The 27,544-nt window shown below is 41.9% G+C and overlaps 1 protein-coding gene across 7 annotated transcripts; it reads left to right on the plus strand.

Annotated features, from left to right (window-relative positions):
- Positions 1-2,775: 2,775 nt before the first annotated feature.
- On the plus strand, positions 2,776-26,904 carry LOC309843949 (uncharacterized protein C2orf80). Of its 7 annotated transcripts, none has more exons than XM_082689999.1 (9): positions 2,776-3,087; positions 5,657-5,787; positions 7,744-7,825; positions 10,114-10,196; positions 11,736-11,823; positions 12,463-12,534; positions 20,227-20,314; positions 20,608-20,729; positions 26,664-26,904. In XM_082689999.1, exons 1-9 carry the CDS (start codon positions 2,989-2,991, stop codon positions 26,670-26,672), a joined length of 774 nt encoding a protein of 257 aa, XP_082546125.1. In that variant the 5' UTR covers positions 2,776-2,988; the 3' UTR covers positions 26,673-26,904. The 7 variants fall into 7 exon arrangements, with proteins under 7 accessions (XP_082546125.1, XP_082546129.1, XP_082546126.1 ...); XM_082690003.1 differs by having other exon boundaries at positions 5,664-5,787; XM_082690000.1 differs by having other exon boundaries at positions 2,776-3,083.
- Positions 26,905-27,544: the final 640 nt, after the last annotated feature.

Here is a 27,544-nt window from a genome sequence, read left to right on the forward strand (position 1 = left end):
CATGATGGTTTCTCCTCCCCCCCATTACCAAGTGCAAATGCTAAAAACACTGCCATCTTGTAAACCCCTGCTGACAATGCCCTCACCCCCTGGTTCAACCAATAAGGGCAAGAACATGAGTACAAACGAGAGAGCAAAGATTTTATCTGCTAAATGTGTTCAGAGTTCACATTATATTCAGGACAACAAAAATTTCCCCATGTCAGACAATATTTAGTGAATGCATAATAGGTGCAAAGCATTTCTATGCATCTCATTTGGGGAACACAAGAATAGAAAACATAATGTTTGCACTTTAGAAGCTTGCCATCTAAATAAGGAGATTCAATATAAACCCACTAAGAGAATACTTTCAAAGAACAAAAGATGAATATATACAATCGAATAGGGTGCAAAAGCTGTACTAGTAATTACAACCATTCTGTAAAGGACCTATGGTGTTCCATGCCAAATAGATACATGATATTTCTAATGTTTGGAAACCTACGAGGTAGATTTTCATTGCACTTTACAGAAAAGGGAAATAAAGTACAGAAATTGAGTAACTTAACCAAAATCACATAGTTGCCACTCCATTGTCTTACTAGTAGTAGACTACTAATGCTACTACTATGTAGTAATGTTACTTTTTAGTGTAAATGCAAGATTTGATGAAGATGAAAAATTCTTTTTTTTTTTTAAAGATTTTATTTATTTATTTGAAAGACGGAGATCACAAGTAGGCAGAGAGGCAGGCAGAGAGAGAGAGAGAGGGAAGCAGGCTTCCTGCGGAGCAGGGAGCCCAATGCGGGGCTCGATCCCAGGACCCCGAGATCATGACCCGAGCCAAAGGCAGCAGCCCAAACCACTGAGCCACCCAGGCGCCCCGAAGATGAAAAATTCTTATCTACATTCTGTGGAAATGTTCCACAATGTCAAGCCAGTATATTATATGGAAATAGCCTGAATATTATAAGAATCTTAAGAAGTTTAAAGAATACATCAACAAGTCTGGGGAAGGGGCGCCTAGGTGGCTCAGTCGGTTGAGCATCCGACTCTTGATCTCAGCTTGGGTCTCTATCTCAGGGTTGTGGGTTCAGGTCCCACGGTGGGCTCCATGTGAAGCATGGAGTCTACTTAAAAACAAACAAACAAATAGACAAACAAAAACATCTGGCAAAGATGCATTGCCTGAGGAGTCAGACTTGATAAAGTGGATTTTTTTCCCTCAAATTACTCCCCTTTTCATCCATTGGTTTCCTTATGTAGAAAACATGGATGTTGTGTTCACATCTGCCTCCGGGATAGGCTGTGAGAACTGAGAATTTCTCGCCGTGGCTGTTGTGTTGTTTTGTTTCAATTTAACGTCTTGACCATCAGTATAAGAAGAGGTGAGTTTTCTTCCAAGGCTAAAGCAGCTGCGGTAAAGGGCTCCTCACTTTCTTGGCATCTTCAAAGGCTGGACGAGTTCTTTACAGGGGAAGCAGGAAGAGGCATCATGGTCACAGCCTGGGGGTCACACTCCACGCCCTGGTGGCTGCCGTGGCTTTGGGGCAGGGTAGGCACACTGTTAGCATTTCCTTCACCAATGTTGGGTGTTGGCAACCAGCAGCCCCTGCTGGTCCATTGAGCACCTGACTCTCCCTGGGTCTCCAAGGACTGAAGCTGGGGAGGAGAGCACTGGAGTTAATAGTCTTGTCCGAGTCAGACCAGCTGCAGCAGCTTCAGCTGGGGTGGGAGGGAGATGAGGAAGGGAGGCAGGGGTGAACAGGCCTGGGAAGGTCAAGGCTAAAGTTCTCCAGGGTTGTCCCTTGGGCAAGGAGCATCTCCAGGGCCCAGGAAATTGTGGCAAACATCAGAGAGCCAGCATCACTAATAGGGAGCCACTAGCCTAAAAAACAACTTCCATTTATTTTAACATTTTATTCACATTTTAAAATAATTATAAAGAACCACACTTGAGGAAAGACTGAATTATCTTTCTAATCTCTCAATAGAAAATAATATTAAAAAATCTTGGTCATATTAAGAAGTCATCAAAAAGTATGTAAGAAAAAGAATTTTAGGCTATTTCAGTCAATAATAAAGATAATACCGTGATTTTTTTCCCCTGTGTTTTTAATGTGTGGCATTTGCCAGCTCTTTGTGATTGATGGTTCTAAAAAACACTCAGTTCTGTATTCACAATCCTGCATTTTTTTGCATAAAATTCAAATGGTATAAACTTTAGTCTCGCAAAACCTGGAAACACCTGGAGATAATATCATTTCAATGAGGAGGGAACAACTAGTCTATAAAAATCCAAATCTGGAGTTTTTACTGTCACCCCTGGAACACCTGAGAGACCAAAAGCCTTGGTCAGGGGAAAGGAGTGGAAGTGATGCGGGGGCCCAGACATCCATGAGCAGGAATAAACTCGGCTCTGTCCGGGCCGTGGAGTTCACGCGCGGACAGGTCACGGTGAGTTTCTGTCTTCGAAGAGCAGTGGGAAACCAGGAGTAAGATTTAAGCAGGGGAGAAAGATTTAGGATGAGGAGGCAAGTGTGTGAGCAGGGAGACCACTTAGCAGGGGGGAAATGGTGATGCTGTGCACCAAAGGAGTGGTTCTTCAGGGCGCGCATGCTCCGTGTCAGCAGGTAGACTCATCAGAGAGCTTCTGGGCATCCTAAGTGTGCAAGGAGCCACAGGTACCCTGGCTTCCCCAGCAATCCCTGCTCAGTCAGTTGACTCCAAGTGCTATTAAAAAAAAAAAAAACCCTGGGGGAGGGGGACTTCTTGCATCCTCTCAGCTTTCTGATTAATCATTTAGGTGGGAAACCAAAGCCTCCTCAGGTAAAAAGATACGTGACCTCCAGGTCAGTATCACAATCCTGCCCTAAATATATGACATTCTTTCCCCTGCAGGATGGCAGGGGAGAGCAGGCTGGGTAAAAACAAATTATTTTCATTCAGTCACTGTTTCCTAGCAACCAAAAAAAAAAAAAAAAAAAAAAAGCCTGTGCTTTCCTGATGTCTGGCAAGCACCAGCCCAAGCCCATGACGTTAGGTGCTCCAGCACGCCTCCAGAAGCAGGGAGAGAAGAAAAGCTCCGGAATCGGTCTCCGGTTGGTGAGAGATTCTGAAAGGGAAATTTGTTAAGAGCTGGGCACCTAATAGAACACCATCTGAGAGTCCTGTATCATAGAGGTCGGGGTACAGAGGGGATCTGCATGGAGTGTGCAGATATTCAGGGCATGATGTGCTTATAGAGCAAGGCTGTGACTTCTGGGGGCTTGGTTTCTATGAAACTGCTAATGCCTGAGACAGCTGACATCTTTCCATTAGCTCGTTTGTGTGTATTTCCAGCTGAAGTCTTGGTTTTTTGTTTTTTGTTTTGTTTTGTTTTTTTGTTTTTTGTTGTTGTTGTTGTTGTTGTTGTTGTTGTTAAAGCTCTAGAGACAGAAAAGAAGAGGGACTGGCCGAATTCACATTTAAACTAAATCGTCTGTGCAAATGGCCCCCTTTCAACCAGGCAGAGCTCCTCAGTGCATGTAGGTCACTGAACTCTACTGTGAGAAGGGACCTCTCCAATCATGCAATGACTTCTGTTTTACAGAAGAGAAAACACAAAATCACAGAGAGACAAATTCGCTTATCCAAGGTGACTCAGCTGGTGGATAGGCTTACTGGGTCTTTGGGCCTCCTGAGGGTGGGACATGATCATATTTTTAAGATTTCCACCTTTGTTATATTACGCTACATTGAATGGTGGCCAGGGAGGGTGGTCTAAGAAGAAACTGTCACGGTAGCCAAGAGACGCATATTTTATTCTTTGCAAGTCTGAAAATCAAAGGTTTGACTCAGAATTACGAGCAAGCATGGGTTAAAGCGTATGCTAAGTTTTTTGCTTTTTATAAGGACATCAAAGTTAAGGGAGCCAAACCACCCCCTTATTAAGGAATTGAGAGAAGACAAATGTTCTACCAACAAATGCTTTTCTAAGTTAGTAAAGTAGAAGAATCACAGTGCTAGCCTTTAGGAAGTTTCAAGTGCTAGGGTGTTCTTGACGACATGAGCCACGCTCATCATTTTTCAGAAAACACCCAAAACTGGGATGTAGAAGAGCCAAGAGACGTGGCCACAGCCACACCAGTCAGTTGGTGGTGGAGTGAACACCACATCTCAGCATCTGGCCTCCCCAGTCCAGTGCTTTTTCTTCGAGGTTATAGGTCCCCTCTGTGGCTTGTAGTACTTTCACCCAATGGACTCTCCCATAGAGAGCTATATTACTGGCTTTGTAGTTCATGCATTTCCCATGGAATGCCCTTACTTTGCACCCCCCATCTTCATCTGTTCCACATCCCATCCAAGACTGAAGCAGATGTAGAAGCAGCATGAATGGTCCAAAATAAGGAAATGAGTCTGGTGAAGAATTCACTTAAATTAATGACACCTGTTTTCTCTCTGCTTCTTGTTGGTGAGTTGAATCATGTAAAGCTTAATGTTTATAGACTGCAATTTTTTTCAAAAGTTTCTGAAGTTTTATTTATCCCAACCATATTTACAGTAGTGATTTAAGAACACATGCACAATTTCAAAAGTACAGAAGGTAATATAATGAACATGTGTGGATTTATGTTCCCAGAGTCAACAAATTTTAATTGTTTTATATTTGTGTATTGGGGCTCTTCAGAGAAACAGCAAATATATGTATATATGTGTATACATGCACAGAAAGAGATTTCGTTTAAGGAATTGGCTCGCAAGATTGCAGTGCCTTGGCCTGTCCAAAAATTGGAAGGGGTAAGCTGGCAGGCTGGAGACTCAGCTTGGGAAAAGTCGATCTTTCTTCTATTCAAGCCCTCAAGTAATTGGATGAAGCCCACCCACATAAAAGGGGTGATATGCCCTACTCAAAGTTCACCGATTTAAATGTCAATCTCATCCAAAAAACACCTTCACAGAAACACCCGGCATAATTTTTGACCAAATCTTTGGGCACAGTGCCCTAGCCAAGTTGACATATAAAATCAACCATTACAATTTGCTTTTGTTCTTGTTTCAGGGAGAAAACATTGCAGACATAGTTGATAACCTACTTATACCCTTACTGGGCACCCTGTTGAAAAGCGATGATTTTTTTTTCATAAACTCCTTTTTGTGACTTCAAACCCCTTTTGACCCCATTACCTAAATTCCAATTTCTGGTTCAATGTGGGGGTACGAATTGAAGACATGGCTTTGTATTTTCCATGGTGACATGTTCTTTCCAGAACCTTCTGGCCCCAGGAAGTTGTACATGGGTTCTACAGAAAATTCCATTATGAGCCATTGTGCCAAGGTAGATTCACTGGGAGTCACTGTTGAATGCACGCAGAACTCACATACTCAGATCACAGCATATTGGGATGCTTCTGTCCTAATAGTCTCGCTTACATGAGCCATGACTGTTTGACTTGCTAATTTATTGCAAGTTGGGAAACTTGGAAAGAATAAGGGGTGTCAGACAAACTCAAGGTACAGCGCACTACCTTCCCACCCCTCCCCCAGCTGGTTTAATTCTCACCTGGTCTCACCTGCTAGATAAGAGGTCTGAGCTCTGCACACTCCCAAATCCCTTCCAGAACCTGGGACTCCATGACTGGTATTTGGAGTGATAGCATCCCTAACTCAAATTCTCTCTGATTTGCTGCTGTAGCTTATAGGCTCAGAGAGGCTGGGTCTTCCCCAAGGATATCAGGTGCAGTGTAAGCTACAGATACCTGCTCAGCTGGACAAGACTTTAATCATGGAGAGAAAGCTCCTAAAGAAGGAAATTAAAAAGCTCCTGTAAGTATGATTGAGAATAAACTTTTGTTTATTACACTTGGCCTTTGCTGGGTTTCAGGTCATCGATAGTCTGGATATTGGCCAGAGATGGGGGTGGGTAAAAATCTGAGGAAGAATCTATTCCTGCGCTATAGGAGAAAGCCAGAGGATGTAGCCTCTGCCTCCTGCCTGAGAGGCCTCACATGTGGAGCAAAGAGGATGCTGACTGTCTTGGGAGGATGTTTCTGCCAGGATCATGCATTTCGGAGGCATCCCCATTCTAGAGCCGAACAGCTGAGTCCCTAGCCCAGCCGGCTGCCTGTACCGGTCAGGATATGCCTTTAAAAGGGCCCTGCTGGTAAAAAGATACAGCAGAGATTTCTGCAGACGGTACCCAGGGGCCCAGCATTTCAACTGCAGCCTCTGCCTCTATTATTGTCAGTCTTACTGACTAAATAATTCGTCTCCTTTTTCTTGACATCTGAAATTTTAAGAAAATAAAAAAATAAAAAACAAAAGATATGTCAAGTTTTCCCCTGGAAAAAAATTTTTTCTCCTGTGGTAGTTTTCTTTCTTTCTTTTTTTTAAAGATTTTATTTATTTATTTAATAGACAGAGATTACAAGTAGGCAGAGAGACAGGCAGGGAGAGAGGAGGAAGCAGGCTCCCCGCTGAGCAGAGAGCCCGATGCGGGGCTCGATCCCAGGACCCTGAGATCATGACCTGAGCTGAAGGCAGAGGCCTTAACCCACTGAGCCACCCAGGTGCCCTTGTGGTAGCTTTTCTGTGACTTGGTACTTTTTTAAGAGGTTGGTGAAAATCACAGAGCACATAAAAAAGCAGGGGAAAGACTATTTCTTATACATTACAGGCACAACAATAATGTCCTTTTTATCAAAAACCTTCTCACAGTTCCCATCAAATATATTTTCTCTGCCTACTATGATAATTATTTTTTGCTAAGTCCTTAAGAAATGCTGGAATAAAACATGTGTGACTTTACACATATTTACATGTATGTGTTTGGAGGCTGATATAATAGTTTTAAAAAATGTTATCAGAAAATGTCAGTTACTCCACATAGAATTGGAATTATTTTATATCCAAAGAATACATTTAAGCTACTTTAAATAGAGTATCTTGGGATTAGAAAGCAAAACCTGAGAATTTTTATTGATTTTAGTTTAATGACTCAGAAGAGCTTTTGGGAAATAGATACAAACTGACTCCCCCATCCCCCAGACCCTCCACCCTGGCAATGGCTTGCCCAAAGTGCATGGTAAAGACCTTGAAAACAGAACCAGCCTTTTGTCCAAGGGTTGATCTGTACAGATGGACCCTGGGGACCCAGAATCCTTTTTCTTCATCGGATCCCTCTTCCTTTTCCTGACTTCCCCCTGGGGTAGCCCCCTGTCTATTCTCCTGCCAGGGCCGCTAGGAAAGGATTGCACAGGACACACTAAAGTGGACTTCCTGGTATGTTTTTATGCATAACTCCTCCTCAGGGTATTTGCATTCTAACAGGGGGTGGGCAGGCCTTAGGGTAAGAGAATACATCCGTACAGAACATCATATAGCTGGAATTTTTCAACTTTGGTCATTCTGCCTGAGTTTAACATGGGCAGCAAAGGAATCTTTGTTTTAAACAGTGGGTCTCAATCCTTTTGTTTTTTTGCAAAATCTTTTCTGAGTGTGGGACGTGTCATGCCCCCCCCCCTGCTTTCCTATCAATTCTGTACTGACCACGTGAGTATTTATTTTTAGATAAACATGATTGAAGTTCATAATGGTTAGATGTTTTAAACCTATACCATTGCAGGATTGCTATTTAAATAAAAATGAGTATCTGTTGAGCTACCAGAACCACCAGTGACTTTGTATTTTGGTGGAGGAGGGAGGGACTGGGAAGAAGGCTCTTCTGCAAATGGAGGTCCCCTCTCATTCCCAATGGTTCAATGCTGCTCTCTTGCTTTTAAGGGGAGATTATATTGGCATCAGACTTCGGGAAAATGAATTTGACCCAAAAGGAAGAAGGCAACTCACCTTTCTAGATGATATGGTAAAGAAAGGCATGCCCATGCAAGTCACATCCGTGTTCTTTGTGTTCAGGGGACGGACCAAGGATCTGATGTAGATTATGAACAAGGCTAATCTCGATCCTCCCAGAAGGTCTCTTCCTCATCTTCTTAGCCTAGGGCCCTCCACATAGTCTTCGCAGCTCATTACACGGAAAGCAAAAGGAATGAGAAAATAAAAGTCATGAGACTTCTGCTATTTGCTCTTTCTCTCTTAGAGTGCAAGGTTACATGTTAGATACATGATGTTAAATTTTTTTTGACAAAATGACTTCTGTAGTTCTCTACTATAATAAATGTTTTCTTTTGGTTTTTTTGTTTGTTTGTTTGTTTGTTTGTTTGTTTTTTTACCATTTGCATTCATGGAGAAAACCACAGAATTGAATTATCTTAAAATCCCTCATCATTATTCACGTTGAAACTCAGATTTATGTTAGATAATGGAAGTTCACTTCACGGACATTAAGGAAGAAATGTAAAGATCTAATTCAAAAGAAATGAGGAAACCCTCAGCTTTTTTATGCTTACCTGTTTACTCCTCTTGCACTAAGGAGGAGGGTTCGCTCCCTGCCCCTCCCCCTCTCCCTGTCTGACCTCCCTGGAGCTCAGCCTTGGGAGTTCAGCCTTGGGATTCTCAAGTGCTTCTCCCTTCACGTGTTAAATGGAGAAACTAAATCAATTAAATACGTGCTTCTCAAGCTTTAATGAGGTCTTATTTGATTTGGGAGGTAGGGATGGGGCTGGAATTTGCACTTGTGATGAGCAAACAGGTGATGCCAAGGCTGCTGGTCCAGGATCCAACCTTTGGATTAGGTTTCAACCACTGACCACAGTTCTTTTTGTTGTTGTTCACACTCTAGTTTGGTTTAGTCATTGAAAGAAATAAGTACAGTTGACCCTTGAAAACATGGATTTGGACTGTTATGGTCCACTTATATGTGGAATTTTTTTTATAAATACAGTACAGTACTATAAATGTATTTTCTCTTATTATTTCTTTAATAATGGTTTCTTTTCTCTAGCTTACTTTATTTTCAGAATGCAATATATATATATATATATATATATATATATATATATAAACATATACATTATGTATTAATCAACAGTTTATGTTATGGGTAAGGCTCCTAGTGAACAGCAGGCTGTTAGTAGTTAAGTTTTGGGAGAGTCAAAAGTTATAAAAGGATTTTAGGTTGCAGGCGTCGGTGCTTCTAGCCCCTGGGTGTTCAAGGGTCAGCTGTACATTATACAGAAAATGTTAGCACCTTAGAACCCTTCTAAAACCTCCAAGACAAAACTAACCTTCCCTTTTCTGGAGGTGGGGATAGAGAGGAGAGAAAGGATTTTGACAAGGACAAGGTAAATATGCTTAGAACTTACCAGAAAGATGGTCAGTAGGATAGGAATGAACATTCGAATTGGTCCTCAGCTTTTACCGTATACAAGACTCTCAGCAGGCCACTCATTTGGGTCTACCTCCAGTCCTTTACTCACGCTGGCCCCTCCACCCAGGACGTCCTTCTCCATCTATAGAAATTCTCCTCGTCCTGTCCTCCAAGCCCCAGCTCCAACAGGAGCTCCCCTCAAAAGCCTCCCAATCTCCCCCTGACTCCCCTGTGCTCCTGGAAGCACATTCCTGACTTTCTGCTCACAGAATTGAAAATCATTCTCTGTGGCCCTCTTCCCTCACCTTCATTTCTGAGGCCCTGAGAACATCAGTTTCCTATCCAAAGTTATACTGTGAGTTGTTGGCAATATCTAGATTTTAATCTAGATTCCCTGACTCCTAGGTTTGTTTTCTTTTTTTTTTTTAAAGATTTTATTTATTTGAGAGAGAGAGAGAGAGAATGAAAGGGGGGAGGGGACAAAGTGAGAAGGAGAAGTAGACTCCCCACTGAGCAGGGAGCAAGACATGGGGCTCCATCCCAAGACCCTGGGATCATGATCTGACCCAAAGGCAGACACTTAACCTACTGAGCCACCCACATACTGCCCCATTCCTAGTTTCATTCCAAGAATCAATCCTTTCTTTTCCTGTCACCATGAACCAAAAATTTAAAAATGGCCCTAGTGAGAGGAAAACTTAATGACTTAAGATCTCTCAATAATCTGTCTGAGGGTTGGGTTACTGGACATAGTGGATGATCCTCACACAGTGGACATGACAAAAGAGTAGACTAAGCTTAGCAATGCCATTGTCATTGGGTCCAGGGGGTGCTTCGGCCAATGTCTAAGCCCCTCCCCTTCTGTCTCTGCTTCCTGCTTCCAGGCACACTATGATTTGGCCATCAATGTCGCTTTGCAATGGCTGGATCACTCAGAAGACTTAACTTGGCTCGAATGGGAAAAAGTGTGAGTTGAAATGGTTTTTTCTTCTTCTTTTTCTTAATGTATGACTATGAGTAGCAATAGAGAAAGCTTCTGTCTGGCATCTTCCACCGGAGGCACTCTGATTTGAAACACTGCAGGATGAGTATCCCTCACCAGCGAGGCACCTGAAGAAACCTCACAGCTGTCAACATAGACCTGTTCACAGAGTTTGTCTCTGCTGATTGGTTTCTGTCCAATGATCTTTCTCACACATAATGTTGTATCTTAAATATGTTAGTGCTTTATTGTGCATGTGCCATGATTTTTTTAAATGTTCAAAGGCTGCAGTCGTTTTCAAAGAACTATCAAACACAATTTCTTAAACATTTAAATAGAAATATCCCTGAGCTGAGCTATTTGACCTATAGCTGTTCGAATCCTTTCCGGGATTATCTGCTGGGCAGACTCACTCAGTTGGTAAGAATAAGGAATTAATGAGGCCAGGATTTAATAGCTTCATCTCAGAGGCCAGTTCCTTCTTCTGTTCCATCTCCTTAGAACACATACTCTGTCCCGGATAGCTGTATCAATTAAGGTTTAGTTGTAATAAGCAGAAAACCCAGCTTGAACAGACTTAAACACACCCCCAAATGGGAGGGGAGTAGGGATTTATTAACTTTATTTGAAAAGTCCAGGGGTAGGTCTATGTTAGGCATGGCTTGATTCAAAACTCAAATCATGTCATCAGGATTTACTTCTGGACTATTTACTCTGTGTGGATTTTTTTTTTTTTTTTTTTTTGAGAGAGAGAGCATGCATGAGTGTGGTAAGAAGGGCAAAAGGGGAGAGAGAGAGAGAGAGAGAATCCCAAGCAGACTCCACACTCAGCACAGAGCCTGATGCAAGGCTCAGTCTCAGGACTCTATCTCAGGACCCTGAGATCCTGACCTGAGCTGAAATCAGCAGTCAGATGCTTAACCAACTGATCCACACAATGATGGACATTATTCTTGATTTTAACCCATTTTATCACAATACTGAGTCCAAAGGAGAATAGATTAAGAAAAAAAAAAAAATCGTAGAATTGTGTCTTCATTGTGCCTGGGCCCCTAACTTGTCCAGAGGTGGAGGGTGGGGGGAATAGAGTACTCTGACTAACTTAGTCTACTCTGTGTTTTCTACCCTTGGAATCTAGGGGTGTTCTTGGCTTCCCTTAGGAGCAGATAAGCTTACAGTGGGTAAAGCAGTTCCCCCCAGCAGGAAGGGAGAGCTCTACCACAAGAAGGGGAGGAGGATACAAGTTTGCAGAACCATGACTGTCCACCATAGTGGTCAATGTTCCAGAGCTGTGAAAAGAAGGATAGAGGAAGGCAAAGTCATCCCCATTGTTGGAAGATTCAGAATTCAAAGTATGTACTTTACCAATGTCAGACTAAACACCTCAGGTTTGTAAACAAGTGCATAACACATGGCCCATTGGATATTAATGATGGATTATTATTATTATTGTCATAAGCTTACCAGGTGTCAAAAAGAACAAAAGTAAACCTTCTACTGTTATCTATTGATATTCCCCCTTAGGAAAATGCCATTTCATGACAGACCTATATATCCAAACCGGAAAGAAAGAGAAGCAATGATTTTATCATCTTATGCTGGAATCCTAATGGTAAGGAAAAGAACACTATTTGAATATATGGAGATTTTATATTTATTATGTGCATTTTTATATTAATGCATATTTATTTTATTTTTCAACTGATCTTTTAAAATGCTTAGGATTTACTAATATTAAATGTTTCAGTTTTTAAGATATAATAAAAAGTCTTTGACTTCTATATGGTATTGTGAAAACATTTACTTAAAAGGCAAAAAACGGGTGCCTGGGTGGCTCAGTCGTTAAGCGCTTGCCTTCGGCTCATGATCGCAGGGTCCTGGGATCAAACTCGACATCTGGCTCTCTGCTAAGCCTGCCTCTCCCTCGCCCTCTCCAACTCCCTCTGCTGCGTTCCCTCTCTCGCTGTGTCTCTGTCTGTCAAATAAATAAATAAAACCTTTAAAAATAAAAATAAAATAAAAGGCAAAAAAAAAAAAAACCAGAATGAAAGACATACATAATTAGATACTAGAGACTCTGACTTATACATTTGTTCAGAATTTATTTATTAATGTCCATGCTATCCAGGCATGATACTAGACATACCAGAGGTATAATTACTTTGTTTTGTAATGTAAAAAAAAAATGATATGATAATGCATTTGTTGGTGCTATTGTTTCTTTTATTTGTATGTTTGTTTGTTTTAACAGAACAGTATCCCAATTGAGGAAGTCTTTAAAATGTATGGAGCTGATTCTTCTACCAATTCTAGGGCTACAAAGGTAGGGGTGATTCAAGACTATCAATAAAAGGAATTTTTAGAGAAAATGTATTTTATAAATTTATAATGTATTTTTAACCTTTTCAACTGCATGAAACAACAGTTTTTTAATCAAAATATGCAAAACCAGATGTATCCCTATCTCACTCGAATAACAAATCTTTGTAAAAGGATTTCCCTACGTGAGGGCAGTGGTAGGAGTAACAACCATATTTTGCATAAGGCTGAGTAGAGACAGTAAATAGGGCACCAGGCTTAGAGTCTAGAATCTGCCTCTGCTTCTGGGGAACAGAATTTCTCACTTACACATTTTGTAATGTAGGTTTGGCAAGTCCAAGCGCTCCTCTTGCATGATGTACTAGAACATTTCGCACTAGGACAAGACCTGCAAGGGTCAATCTTGTGACAAATTCTATAGCTCGCTGCTGCCACCCTTCTCCTTCCCGTGACAGTCCCTTAAATCACAGCAGTAGAAGCAGCAACTATCAGAAGTCCAATGACATGAGTTCCACCGAGCCCTAGTCCTTTTCCCTCTTTGACTTTCCATATACTGATCTAAAAAAATTTTTTTTATTTAGTATTCTGAATGATCTTTACAGCCAGCTCAGTTTTGCTATTTATGAACATACGCATATTAGGTAAACATTAAATACAGGCTGGTATTTAGAGGTGAACTTCCAATCAGTTTACCTTTAGGTACCTCTAGAAAAGGGAAGAGGAAAGCAGGGTAGAGCAGGAGTGGTGTGCAGGGAGGAAAGAGAGAATCCACACCCTCACACCCAGCCTTCTGCTCACACGGTCACTTTTGATGTCCTACCACAACTTGGCAGGAAGGCCAGAGCAGGGGCAGGACTATGACCACAGAAATGTCTGCCCTCCTTGTTCTTTTACCCATAGACCATATAGTGACCAGCGGGGTCATATAAAAATCAAGAGGTCACCAGGTCAAGGCTAAGAGTCCAGCATTTACAAGAAGTGTTGAAACTTTGAATCCAACTGTCTCATCACCTTAATCCGTATGCAAGCTGGCTCTCTTCCTGAGACTCAAGGTCCCTTAAACAGTGAGGACATCAGCACCTTTCCTCAGATCACCCTAGTTTCAGCCTTATTCATGCATTCAATACAGTTATAGGTGCAGGGGATATCATGGTGAGCAAGTCAGACGAGATAACTTTTCTAGTGGGTCTTCTATCTTATGCTGGAGCTGACATTCTGCCTTAGTTGAGATATAAGCCACCAGGCCCAGCGCTTCTCAGATACCAAGCTGTCCTTGGCTTTTAAAGAAAGCCCAGATCTTTTAGTTCCTTAGATAGCAAGCAAACCATAATGCTTCATTCCTGCTGGTTTTTTCTGCAGCTTTCTCCTTTCCAGACTGCCCTCTTTCCACCTTCCCACAAGCCTCCCCCGCAACATATACACACAAATATTTCAGCCTAACCCCTCTGGTTCAGCCATTGTGTTTTTCCACATCTTCTGGTGCCTGGGAATGACTAGGGCAGGCATCTGGCACTGATTGGTTGGCCTGAACTTACCTGGTCAAAGGGCAAATATGGAAAATCACATCCTTGTGGCTGGGCAGTGTGTGTGTGTGTGGGGGGGGGGTGGCCCTATGAACACTTCAAGTCTTGAATCAAGAAGTCTCAATCAAGAAGGTTTGCAAACATGGGTGTCCACGTAGCTCAGGCCATGTAACCAAGCAGCCAAGATCATTTTAAAGGGCCATTAGAGGAAGCCATGCTGTTTAGAGGTGGGCTGGCCAGTTTCTATCCATCCATCAGTCTTTCACTTATCCAGTAAAGAGACTTTATTCAGCACATTCCCTGTTTGGCTATGCACAGTCTCTATTCTCACATCAGTGACCAAAACCAAAAAGCCCAGATGTGCACACGGACTACATGATGACCAGCTCCAAAGGGAAGTAGATAATATGGTCGTGGAGGGAGCTTTCCTTCAAATATCTGCGTTTGCACATTGTTATACGACATGGCCATCAGCTCATTTACTGGTTTGTATCTGGAAGGCAGCACGGGGTAAGGGTTCAACATGAGGTTTCTGAAGGGGGGCTGCCTGGCTTTGAACCAACTCTGAGCAGGGGAATCCTGAGCAAGTCTTCTAAATTCCCCCACCCTTAATTTTATCATAAAAACAGGGACCAGAAAATGGGATTGTTGTGGGAAATGAGGTGAATTAGTACCAGGATAGCGCTTCACGGTTGGCACATATTAACATCAAAACAGTAACTATAGTTAAAGTTCTGGTACTTGAGATTTGAATATCTGATTTCCTCTCTATTCCCATAAATCAAGTTTTTTTTCAGCATTTCAGTCCAGATAATTCTTTGGTTGTTTGTGGGGGTTGAGCCAGGGGCTGTCCTGGGCTTTGTGGGATGTTTAGCAACATCACTGGCCTCTGCCCTTTAGATGCCAATAGCTTCCCCCGCAGTGCGACAACCAAAAATGTCTCTCATCTTTGCCAAATGTCCCTTAAGAAACAAAATCACAGCTGGTTGAGAACCACTGCCTTAAATAATTAAATTGCTCATCAAGTGTCCTTATATATCACCAACATAATATAAGCTCTGCCTTTAGACACCGAATTGTCACAAAGGGTATGATACCATTTGAGCTACAAATGCAAGAGCCTAAGCATCATCTACCCGTGTGGACGTCACGAATCTTCAAGAATGCCAGCCCAGGCCTTTCTATTGAGGCAAAGCATCTGCTCAGTTCAGGGACTTCCTCCACATTTAGACAAGAAATTTGTAGAACCTCTCAATGGAAATTTAGCCTTTCAAAGACTAAATTGTAAGAGCTATTTTAAAACAGTCTTTCAAAGTTCAAGATAATTTCAAAAAAACTGTTTTAACCAGAAGATGAGGTTATTCAAAAGATGTTATTGACAAAGATTCTTCTCTAATTGCTGCATATATCTGAATGAACTTTGATTCCTTTGGAGAAAATGTCTCCTAAGCAACAGCTTAAAGCCCTGTAGAATACTAATTAGATTATGGAGAAGTTCTGGCCGCTAGAATTGGCTACGCGATATAATCCGGGTTGTGCTTAGGTTTGATGGCTTTCAACGGGAGTATTTGCTGCCACCTGGTGACAGAAAGGCATCATGAGCCCAGTGTTGCTTACTAATTCTATTATCCAAAGGTTCTACTCCTGATAGGGAGCTATTATTTGATGAGCCGTTTTTCTGCTCAGGACCCTGGACCTATAGGGGAAAGAAAAAAAAAAAAAAATCAACCAAGGGTCTCACACAAAATATGGTGTTTACAATTCGCTTCAAATAAATATAAAATAGCTGAAGAAAAAGAGCATAAATCTGCCCTCAACACAGCAAGAAAGCAATAAAAATATTCTTCAGTTGCATTTGTCAAAGAGGAAAAATGGAAAGGGAAGCAGAGAGAGGAAAAGTTAGTGTCACCGAGAGAGGAGATAGACAAAGGAGAAGTGGCTGGAGACCATCAGAACATCTACTCCTTCTCTCCTGCTGCAGCCACACCCCAAAGTCCGACTGGCCATCATTTAACTCCATCCCAACTCCAAGGCAGGCTCTTCAGAGGCAGACAGATTAATGTCCGGTCCCAGCCCCTCCACTTGCTAGCTGTGTGGCCTTGGATAACTTATTTAACTTGTCTGGTTCCCAATTTCCCTATGTGTAAATACGCATGATCACACTTAGCAAACTGGCCTAGGTCCTTCTGATCATTCAGTGAGACCACACGTGTCAGGTGCCTGGTGCTGGCCTAGGGCAGGGAGCCTTCAACATCAGTGGTATTATTTCCAAACCCACCCCCATGCCCGTCTCCCATCAACAGGAGTCCACGGACAGCAGCCGGGTCTCCCTGAAAGAGGCCCATCTTCCCCCCACACATACCCTCTACAGCCCTGGTCTCCAGGCACTTACTACAATAAGCTGCCGAGTGTCTTCTCTTCTTGGAGGAGGCTGACTGAATCTGAAGGGTAGAGAAATGAAAAAGCATTTTCAAGATAAGGAAAGGGACCCATTAGGTTGAAACAAAAGTTCAGTATTGGCAGATCTTCATGATGGGAGATGGAAACCATGCTTTCAAAATCCATTCTGTCCCAACGAATACTTACAATGTATGTTTAAAGTACAAAGCCAAGCAAACAACAAATCCACCAAAGGGATGAAATAGAACAGTATCAACAGCTTGGGACCTCTCCGGGCCTCCGCTCCAACCTCTCCCCTCCCTGCTGCCTCACATTTATACTATCCACAGTCACGGGTTTATCATTTCCTTGACTTTTTTTCTAGCTTTACCACATACGCATGTCTCGCCAACATACTGTTCAGTTTTGCATGTTCTTTGAACTTGAGACAAGTAATACAAAGAGCAATCTTTATATATGAAGCAAACGTTTTACTCCATGGCTTTCTTTTGTCATTCAACACTACATTGTACAAATTCATCCTTGTGGTCAATATAGTTTATTTTCACTCTAGGTAGCATTCCGCTGTAAGAATACACCACAGTGTCTTTATATATTCTTCCGTTTTCGACATCTGGATGATTTCAGTTGTATGTCTCTTCATGTCTAGTGGAAGAGTTTCTGTGTGGCCAAGGTATGAAACTGTGCCATCATTACATCAGAGATGCCACACCCGTGCCTTCAGACACATGTGCATCATCTCCAATTCTACATAAAGCCAAATCGTTTTCCAAAATGGTCGTACCAATGTACACTGCCGCTTGCCATGAGATTATCTGCCCGCTACCAACACCTGCTATTTTCAGGCTTCTTAAGTTTGTCAGTCTGTTAGGTGGCCACAGTCTTAATCACATTCCTCTGATTACCAATGAAAAACTATTTCTCTGTTTTTTCTTCTGCGAAGTGCCTGCTAAAGTCTTCCGTTCACTTTTGTCATTGTTGTTGAGTCTTTCTTTCTTCTCGTTTTCTTCTTCTTCTCCTTTTCCTTCTTCGTTCCTTAATTTCCACAGAACCTCAATTTTTTAAAAAGCTGTTACAGGATATAATCAATTCCTAGATTTGCCAGTTCTTTTCCTATTTGAAATGTGTCCTCTCTCTTCACAAACATTAACATGTTTATAAAATATGATGTGGCACCATCCCAACCACATCTGAAAAGCTTCTTGGACAGTACAAAATGTCTTTCCAGACCACGTGCCCTGCTTTTGCTTTGGAAAATAGGGTTGTCATAGGCATATGTTCAGTTGCTTTGACATTGGTGGAGAATTTCAAATTCTCCACCTTCTGTCTCAGTGATACCAAATGACATTTTAGTAAGTTACTGCTCAGGCTGAAAGGCAGATAAAAATTACTGGCTATGCTCTTCATGCCTTGGGGTGCCTGGGGGGCTCCACTGGTTTAAGCATCTGCTTTCTGCTTTTCAGCTCATGATCCTGGGGTCCTGGGATCGAGCCCCGCCTGAATCGGGCTCCTTGCTCAGCAAGGAGTCTGCGTCTTCCTCTCCTTCTGTCCCTCTCCCCACTCATGCTCTCTCAAATAGAAAAAGAAATCTATACCTCATCCCTCAATGATGTACCCAGGTCATTTCTTGTGCAAGTTCCTATATGACACATCCCCATCTTCTTCTCTCTTCCCACCTCCAGTTTGAAGAAATTTTTGTTGAGTTGCTTTGGACATAATCTGGCACTTAATGTGAATATGAATCAAGAAATAACTATTGTAATAATCTCTATTGACACAAAGATAGTATTAGTAAGTAGCTTTAAAGTAAAAAAAAAAAAAAAGAATGTATGATCAACTCTAGGTTTAGGATTTTATTTTCATCCTACTTTGAGAATAGTATCTCATATATACCACACAGAAAGCTACAGGAACTTCTTGCATGAGCCATCAGATTATTAGGACTCACAGAATTTTTGAGCTGGATGTGACCTTTGAAATCATCGGGTTCTATCTTCCCAGGGGATAAGGAACCAGAGCATCTGTAAATATAAAGCTTGAATCTCTCTCAGTGAGAAAGCAGAAAACGATTGATCTTGAAGAGGGATGCTAATTACTTCAGGCCTCCTGGCTCTGATTAGTCATTTGTTATTGGTTATCTGATTAGTTATTTCCAAGCAGGATCCTGTAAAGGAAATGGTGCCCAAGTTGTTCCACGGGTCACTCTACACAGAGAGAGAGGTGAGGCAGGGATGAAGATGACGATGATGGTGATGATGATGACAAATATCAATAATTATTATTATCAAAAAATAATAATTATTATCATTAATTTCAAAGGCAATATACTGTACTATGTGCCAACCACTATTCTAAGTACTTTACATATGCTAACTTTAATTCCTACCACAACCCTATAAGGTCATTACCAGTATTATTGTTATCACATGAAGAAACAGGCAGAGAGGAGTTAGGTGACATGCCCAAGGTCACACATCTTATAGATAGATGGTGCAGCCTGTGCTCACATACAGCCTGTTTGACACTAAAGTCTATGCTGTTAACCACTATTGCTTGACTAGGATGGTAGTCATTAAATGAGTCAATCACACCTGAGGCCCTCCTATGTACTAGGCACTCTCTGATGCACTGGAGAGAGAAGGTTCAATTTGCTAACGAGCTCCTTACTTCCACACTCCAACCCATTCTCTACAGAGCATCCAGAGCAATCTTTTTAAGAACCTAAATCAGACCTTGTCACACTACAGCTTAAAAATATTGCAATGGCCTCCACTGAGTCCTGGAATAACGTGGAGCTCCGTGCCGTGGCCAACAAGTGCCCAAATGATCCGGCCCCTGCCTCCCTCTCAGCCCATCTATAATTTCACCTTTCTTGCTCTGCTCTAGTCACCCTGGCTTCCTTTCTGTGTCTGGAAACACAGGTTATTCCAAAAACACCTTCTCGTTCCCTCTGCCTAGAACAGTTCTCCCCAGCTCTTCCCCTAACCGGCGGCTGCTCATTCTGGAAACCTCAGCGGATGCACTGCTTCTTTCTAGAGGCTTTCTCTGGCTGTGTGCAGTGGAGGCTATCCAGGCACGTGCGAGCACACCATCTTCTTTTGTTTATTAAACTGACCACAATGCAGGATTTATCATTTGCGTTTCCTCACTCTGCTCCAGAAGGGCAGGAGCCTTGTCTGTCTGAGTGACCGCAGCTCCTGACACAGGGGTGCCCATAGAAGGTGCTCACTGAGAACTTGTCGAAGGAAGGCATGAATGAAGAGACAATCCTAATCTTGAAGAAATTTCCAGTGCGGCAGCCAGTGGGTTATAACTAACCACAGCACACTGGAGTTGCTCTCTGTGAGCGCATGCTTTGAGTCCCCAGATGAGTGAATCTGTAATTCTGCCTTGAGGTAAGGTGGGGGTGTGGGGTACCAGCAGAGGAGAGCAGGGGGGAGGCATGGGGAGACACAGGGCAGGTTTTTCAGAAAAAGGTGGTATTTGAGCTACATCTCAAAGGAAACTGGGAGCCTCTAGGCAGAAAAGGAGCAAATGGTTATCCCAGGTATAAGACAACCCTATGAAGAGCAACCGTGAGTGAAAGGGCATTTTGGACAAAGGGGACCAAGAGTGGGAGCAAAAGACGGAATAGGAACGTGCCTGCCATGTGAAACGTGTGTCTTTCCGGTTAAGGACCATGGGTTGGTTCAACCGACCCAGTGCTGTAAGTAGCAGGAGGTTACAGCACAGAGCCCGCGCAGCTGTTACAAATAGGACTGTTTTCCTTCCAGGTTCCCCGAGCTCCACCTCTCCGCCTCTCCCTGCATCCCTTTGCCATGTTAACAGCGCCCCACGCCGCAGAATACGCCCGCAAGCAGAGTGAGCCTCTTTACTTCCACCTGCTTGGGGAAATTTAACTAAGAATTAAACTCAGAAAGTAAGGTCAAAGTTGTTACGGCAGTAATATTTCTCTGGCCAGCTGAATAAAGGAAAAGCAAACCAGAAGGCTTCATGACTTTATTTCCCTTCCATACAGAGACCAGAGACGTCTTACTGCTCAGACCCTTAGGGATGGGAGCAAGGCATTCTAGAAGGGAAGGATCGAAAACTGTGGGAGGGCTCATTTTTAAAAAGTTTTTTTATATGCTCATGGTTACCACATGTGTCTCCAGGTGTCAAATTAAGAAGGGGAACGACAAATAAAAATGCCACCAGCCGCTCTGCAAGGGAATCAAATGCCACAGTGTGGAAATCATCAAAAAATGTACCGTTGGACGCCCAGCCAAGGAACAAAGTAGGTCTAAATATGTAAATTGGACCAAACTGATACCAAGTGTTTGGAGAATACTGATATTGTGGTTAAAAGTCTAGCCTTTGGGGTGCCTGGGTGGCTCAGTGGGTTAAGCCGCTGCCTTCGGCTCAGGTCATTCCCAGGGTCCTGGGATCGAGTCCCGCATCCGGCTCTCTGCTCAGCAGGGAGCCTGCTTATCTCTCTCTCTCTCTCTGCCTGCCTCTCTGTCTACTTGTGATCTCTGTCTGTCAAATAAACAAATAAAAATCTTAAAAAACAAAAAAAAGTCTAGCATTTGGAGTTCGACGCTGTGGGTCTGAATCCAAATAAAGCCACTGCGTCCCAGCTGTGTGACTTCAGGCAGACTGTGTCACTTCTCTGTGCCTTAGTTTCCTCCTCTACAAAGTGGGAAACATAAAGGTACCTCCTCTCCAGGTTGTCAGGATAAATACCAAGGATTATGCTTTTTAAGAGATTAGGTGAGGGCTCGGTGCAGAGTAAACTCTAAATAAATGCGAACCATGATTATCTTTTAGCCTCTGAGATGTTCTATGCATCAATCAGGTGTTATTCTTTGATTTAAGTAAATGTGTCAAGGAGGTTTACACGAATGTCTGTGTCCTAAAGGTTTCTCTTCGCAGTCCCTTTCTCACTAATGAAACTTTATTCTTGCCTGCTTGAGTCTCTGCTGCTGCCGCCCTGGCTACCTGATTCCTGGCACATTTGTGCTGCAGAATTCAGAGAATGGCTAGGGATGCCCAAGGCTGGAGACAAAGGAGAAAGGCAGGAGAGTTCTTGGCCCTTCCAGCCCTGGACTCTCTACTTTAATGTGCAAAGTGGAAAGGAAATTTAAAGAGACATCAGGAGACCAAGTTAATGAACACAATACAAGCTGAGAGAAGGGAGAATCAGATTGGTGGTACAGCTGGCCGGCTGGGGTATTTTAGGACTTTGTTGAATCAGAGGCTGTGGGCCAGCTGCAGGGTTGTAAGGTAGAAACGGGAAAAGGGAATTTTGAAACTCGCTACACTGGGTTATGGATTGCTCTGGCTTTAAGAAACACAAGTGAAAGTTAAACGCAAGTGAAAAATCAAAATTTGTTACTATCTAGTCTGGTTGCTGTACTGTGCATTTTTTTAATGTGAATCTCTGAATAGCCTGGACCATGTAAAGCCCAGGATTCATTCAGGTTTTAGAGGCAAACAGTCAACTGGTGAGAAATGTAACCTTATCATAGCAAATGCTTTAGGAACAACCTGAATTCTTTTTTTCACATTTGGGTTTTAATAAGTGTTATTCTAGTAACATAACAGCACCACTATCAAAAAATCTTTACTATATTCTCAGGGCCCCTGAGTGGCTCAGTGGATTAAGCCTCAGCCTCCAGCTTAGGTCATGATCTCAGGGTCCTGGGATCGAGTCCCGCATGGGGCTCTCTGCTCAGCAGGGAGCCTGCTTCCCCCTCTCTCTGCCTGCCTCTCTGCCTACTGGTAGTCTCTGTCTTTCTCTGTCAAATAAATATACAAAATCTTTTTTAAAAATGGTGGGGAGACCCATCTGTGCATCCTACATACTGAAAATCCAGCTCTCAAGATGACTCATTGGTGTGTTTATTTTGAAAATATAATTCCATTTGCTGTATATTTTCTTCCATAACCATTGAAGATTGTTGGCTTCTTGATGGAAGTGGGTCTTTTATTTCTTTATTATTTCCCACATGTATATAAAGTGCTTTGCAAGCAGTGGCTGTTCAGTTATTATGGTAGATAAGTGAATTGGCAGTAACTACATGGTCCTTAGGGCTCTCAACGCACTGGGCTCTGTCTAAACTGATTGAGAAATTCATTTCTAAGGACCAGCCATTTCTATAGCCTAATCAATGCCTGTAAGCCTAGGCTGTCCAAAGAATAAATGTCCATTTTGCAATAAGGACAGGCCTTGAGATGAACCCTTCCCATAAAATCCTCTTCTTGAAAACCAAACAGCAGAAAACACATCTATGATTTTTGTTCATTCTTCATCTTTCGTGTGCTTTAGCATCTTTTCCAACTTCTGAGTCATGTATTTTTTTTAAATTAGCTTAAAACATTATGATAGTAATACATGTTTATGGTAAAAATTTCAAACAATACAGGACATATAAAGTGAAAAACAAAAGAATTCCCCCTTCGCCACAACCCTGTATCACTGTTAATATCTCTTGGGATCTTCAAATATTTGCTGTACATGTACATATAAATATATGTGCATGTGTTCTAGTGATTTGTTATAAAGTAATGAAAAATATATATATTTTTTTAATCGATGGAAAAGGGGTGCTTGGGTGGCTCAGTTGGTTAAGCATCCAACTCTTGGTTTAGGCTCAGGTCGTGATCTCATGGGTCATGAGATCAAGCGTCATATCGGGCTCCATGCTCAGTGGGGAGCCTGCCTGAAGATTCTCTTCCTCTGCCCCTCCTCCCACTTGCACACTCACACTTGCTCTTTCTCTAAAATAAATAAATCTTATATCTTATTTTTATTTTGTAAAGATTTTATTTATTTATTAGAGAGAAAGAGAGAACAAGCACAAGCAGGTAGAGAGGCAGAGGAACAAAGGGAGAGGGAGAAGCAGACTCCCCACCGAGCAGGGAGCTCCACACCGGGTTCCACCGCAGGACCCTGGGATCCTGACCTGAACTGAAGGAGATGCTTACCCAACTGAACCACCCAGGTGCACCTAAATAAGAGGGCTGCTGGGGGAGGGGGGTTGGGAAAGGGGGGTGGGGTTATGGACATTGGGGAGGGTATGAGCTGTGGTGAGTGCTGTGAAGTGTGTAAACCTGGTGATTCACAGACCTGTACCCCTGGGGATAAAAACATATTATATGTTTATAAAAAATTAAAAATTAAAAAAAAAACAAAAACAAACAAAAAAAAGTATGGAAAATACACTTTCACAGTTTATCACTTGAAAAAGTTTTTCATTTTATGTATTTCAACTTCTGAGTCTTTTCCTTACCCATATGTTTTATGGATATTGTATCATGTCCTTTAGCTTGTAAACAACTTTTTTCAACCTCAAGATAAAACAATGCCTCATTCAGAATTTTTTATTTATTTCCAGCCACAGAAATACTTCATTAAGGAAAGGAAAGGGAGAATTTTTTTTTTTAATAATCCAGGCATTTGGTGAAATCATTTTCAGGATTTCTTTTGTACTGTATTGATACTAGTAATCCATTTATTAGTCAAAATGAATACGAGCAACACCATATCCTAAGAAAGTGCTGATACTGAGCACATTACCAGGAAATGGACTCCAAATGGACAGGGCCATACCAAAGAGCTAGAAAACAGATACCCTGGTAAAAAGAATGTAGACTTGGGAGTCACACAGCCCAGAGTTAACTCTTGGTTCTCCCATTTAATAACTGTCATGAATTGTTAAGGGAATCTCTCTGCTTCCATTTCTCATCTATAAAGAAAGGATTCTAACAGTACCTATCTCATAAGGTTGTTACAAGGACCAAATGAGCTAACCTATATGGAACAGCTTAGAAAAGAACTAGAGCCATGGCTAAAAATAATACAAGTGCTCCCTTGACTACCCTCCTGACAAAGTCACAGTATCATGGAATGGAACAAGACCCAGAGAGAGAGAGTAATTTGGGAGATTCTGGTTTCCAGTTCCATGGGCAAAGAATTTAGAAACTGCCACTCATCCTAACAAGTAAAAAGCTGAACAGGGTGAGAAAACAACTCCTCTTGGAACTGTAAGACAGGGGTCAAAGGGCAAACCTCTGTCCCCCAAGGTTGGAGAGACAGGCAGATATCGGGAGTTAGGGTTTTCCAGAGCAAAGGCTCACAAGCAGAAGCTGCCACGAGTACAGTACTGGAGTAGGAAACCCTTAACAGCAATTGGCAAATCACAGGAACCTCAGTGCAGACATCTCAGAGGGTTAAATACTCCATACTCCAGGGGGACCCAGTCCTAGCTGGATACCCACAATTTTGTGAGATTTACCTGCAGGAGCTCTGCCAGGTCCTCACAGTAAGTATTGGAGAAAATTCCTTTCACTTTTCCAGCAGTGAGGGTAGGGGTGGAGGTGGAAGGTGGGGGAGGAATCATTTTTAAATACAACAGAGAATTCTGTTCTTAAAAGGCCTGCCCTTAGTGACAACTAGTTAACTATAGCCTAGCCTGTTGACATTTTATTGGAACCCAACCGACCTAGAAGAAGGGAAATAACCATTCCAGTCAGATCTAGTAATCTGGTCCCAGCTGGAGAAGAAGAAAAATTGAGAAACACTTGCGAATTTCCAAGTCCAGAGGCGCAGGCTCACCAAAGCCTGAGATCTAATCATAGGACTACAGAACCCTTCCCCTCCTCCCTCACCAGCCCCCCCATCACATCACTAAAGACCTATTTAGAGAGTTCACTTTACCCAGGACATTATGTCTAGCTATCAAGAAAGAATTACAAGGCATACTAAAATGCGTCAAATGTGACATTTAAAGAGAAGATCAAGCATTGCAAACAGACAGGACAGGGATGTAAGCACTATCAGACCAGGAATTTGAAATAAATCTGATTTATTACACTAAGAGTGTTAAGAGTGCTAATGGATAAAGTAGCATGCAAGACTAGATGGACAATGTAAGCAGAGAGAAAGAAATCCAAACTGTTAACTAAAGAATCCAGGTGGTGGGCACATGTACCTTCACTGTACGAATATTTCAACATTTCTATATGAAAATTTTCATAATAAAATTATGAAGAAGAAAAGAAAAAAGGAATTCTCAGAGTGCATCAAAACACAAGACCTGATTATATGTCGTCTATAAGACACCTCCTTCAAATATAAAGACACATATGGATTAAAGGTAAATGGATAGACAAATTTTGATTCACACCAGCCCAAATCAAAAGAAAGAAAAAGGGTTTACTAATTTCTGACAGAGCTGACTTCAAAGCAAGGAAAATGATCAGGGATAAAGAAAGACAATTAATAAAGGGGTCAATTCTCCAAGAAGACATACAAACTTTAACATGTGTGTCCTGGGAAACAGAGCATCAAATTACATGAGGTTAAAATGGTAGGACTGCAAAAGACTGGTTCCACTATCACAGCTGGAGAGTTCAGCACCCCTCTATCAGAAATGGAAGGAGGGCGATGCAAGTTTAAATTCAAAGCAATATACAACACTTCAAACTAATATGGCATAAGCGCAATACACAACTGCTCAAGGGCAAAAAGAAATGATTAGCTGTGGATATGGTTAGTCAAAAGAAGTAGAACTTTTATTATTTGCTTTTCTATTTGGAAATAATTTTGAGTTTGGAGGAAAGTTGCAAGAATAGCAAAGAGCCCTAGGACACCTTTTACTCAGAATCACCAATTGTTAGCGTTTTGCTCCATTAGCATCACCATTTTTTTCTGCCTCTGTCCCTTTTTCTGTCTTTCTGTTTATAGACACAATTTTTTTTTTCAGAGCCATCCAAATTACATCCTCCCTATCACTATACCCCTCTATACTTCAGTGTGTATTTCCGGAGAACAAAGTCATTCCTTAAATAACCTTAATATAATGATCAACTTCAGAAAATCGAACATTGATACTTTTATTTGAACTACCATATATGTCCCAATTTTTCCAATTGACCCAATAATGTCCTTTGTTAAACATTTTTTAGTTTCTGTATAGGATGCAGTGTGAGATCGTATACTGTATGTAGTTGAGCAATACAACTCAATTTCCAAACCTCTCAGAACAATTCCATGGAAGTTCTTTTGTACCGACATGTATTTTAATCCACCTTTGCCAGTAATTTAGTATTGAATATTTGACCTTAAGTCTCTATAGAGTGAAAGTTCATGTCTGTGTGCATGTTAAATTGACGGGCTTGATACCAAAATGTTTTGTTTTTTGGTTTTTGGTTTTTTGTCCTGCAGGTCACTTAGAAACTTGGAACTGCACCATGGAAGTTCATAATAAAGCCTCTGGGAGAGGAAAAGAAACATCCTAACACTGCAACTCTAGCCAGCACATTTTTCTTTATAGTCAGCTTGTGGTACAAAACTTATTGAAGTGTTATTTTGGATGTTGGGCTTTCTTCTCTTAGAATCCAATTGTGTGGCTCTATTGTGTTGTTGTTGTTGTTGTTAAGTGTATATCCTATGCTGCTTCATTGTAACTGGAAGACTGCTGGTTGGAGAATTTTGAGACTATGTAGTTATTTCTGTGTCAGAGCAGACCGGCTCTGCAGCACATTTCACAAATGTTTAGCACTGAATACTGCGGAGTGGAGGACTTGGAGGTAGTTTCCAGAAGTTTCTATCTGAAATAAAATGAATCTGTCATTCATTACCCTTCCTATGTTCTCTCATGGAAACATTTAAAATCGTTTCAATAAAGCATTAAAGGAAACATGAGCACAGGCTTTCTTTGAATAAATAGAAGGACTCTTAGGAAAATGAAAATGTGCTAGTCTTTCAGCACTTTCCAAAACGCTGATGAGGCAGGTGGTTTGGCTTGTTAATACACACAGCAACAACTCGACCAAATGAATGTGAGTACAGATGACACCTTCTCTTAAGGTTTCACTGGGCCACCTGTCTGCAGAACAGTTTTGTCTTCAACACGTGCAAAATCAAGGGTTTGGTTTGTTGGCTTTCGCTGGAAATGGTGGTGCACCCTGATGTGGCATTGTGGTTGGGGAGACCGAGGACGCCTTTTCCGCATGGGCTTGGTTATGACCGCAACTGAGGTTTACCGGGAAGCCTGCAGCACTAGGAGGGAGGAAGGGGATGCATCAGTGACTTGTGACTTGACC

Source organism: Mustela nivalis, assembly GCF_964662115.1.
Source record: "Mustela nivalis genome assembly, chromosome: 11".
Lineage (NCBI taxonomy): Eukaryota > Metazoa > Chordata > Mammalia > Carnivora > Mustelidae > Mustela > Mustela nivalis.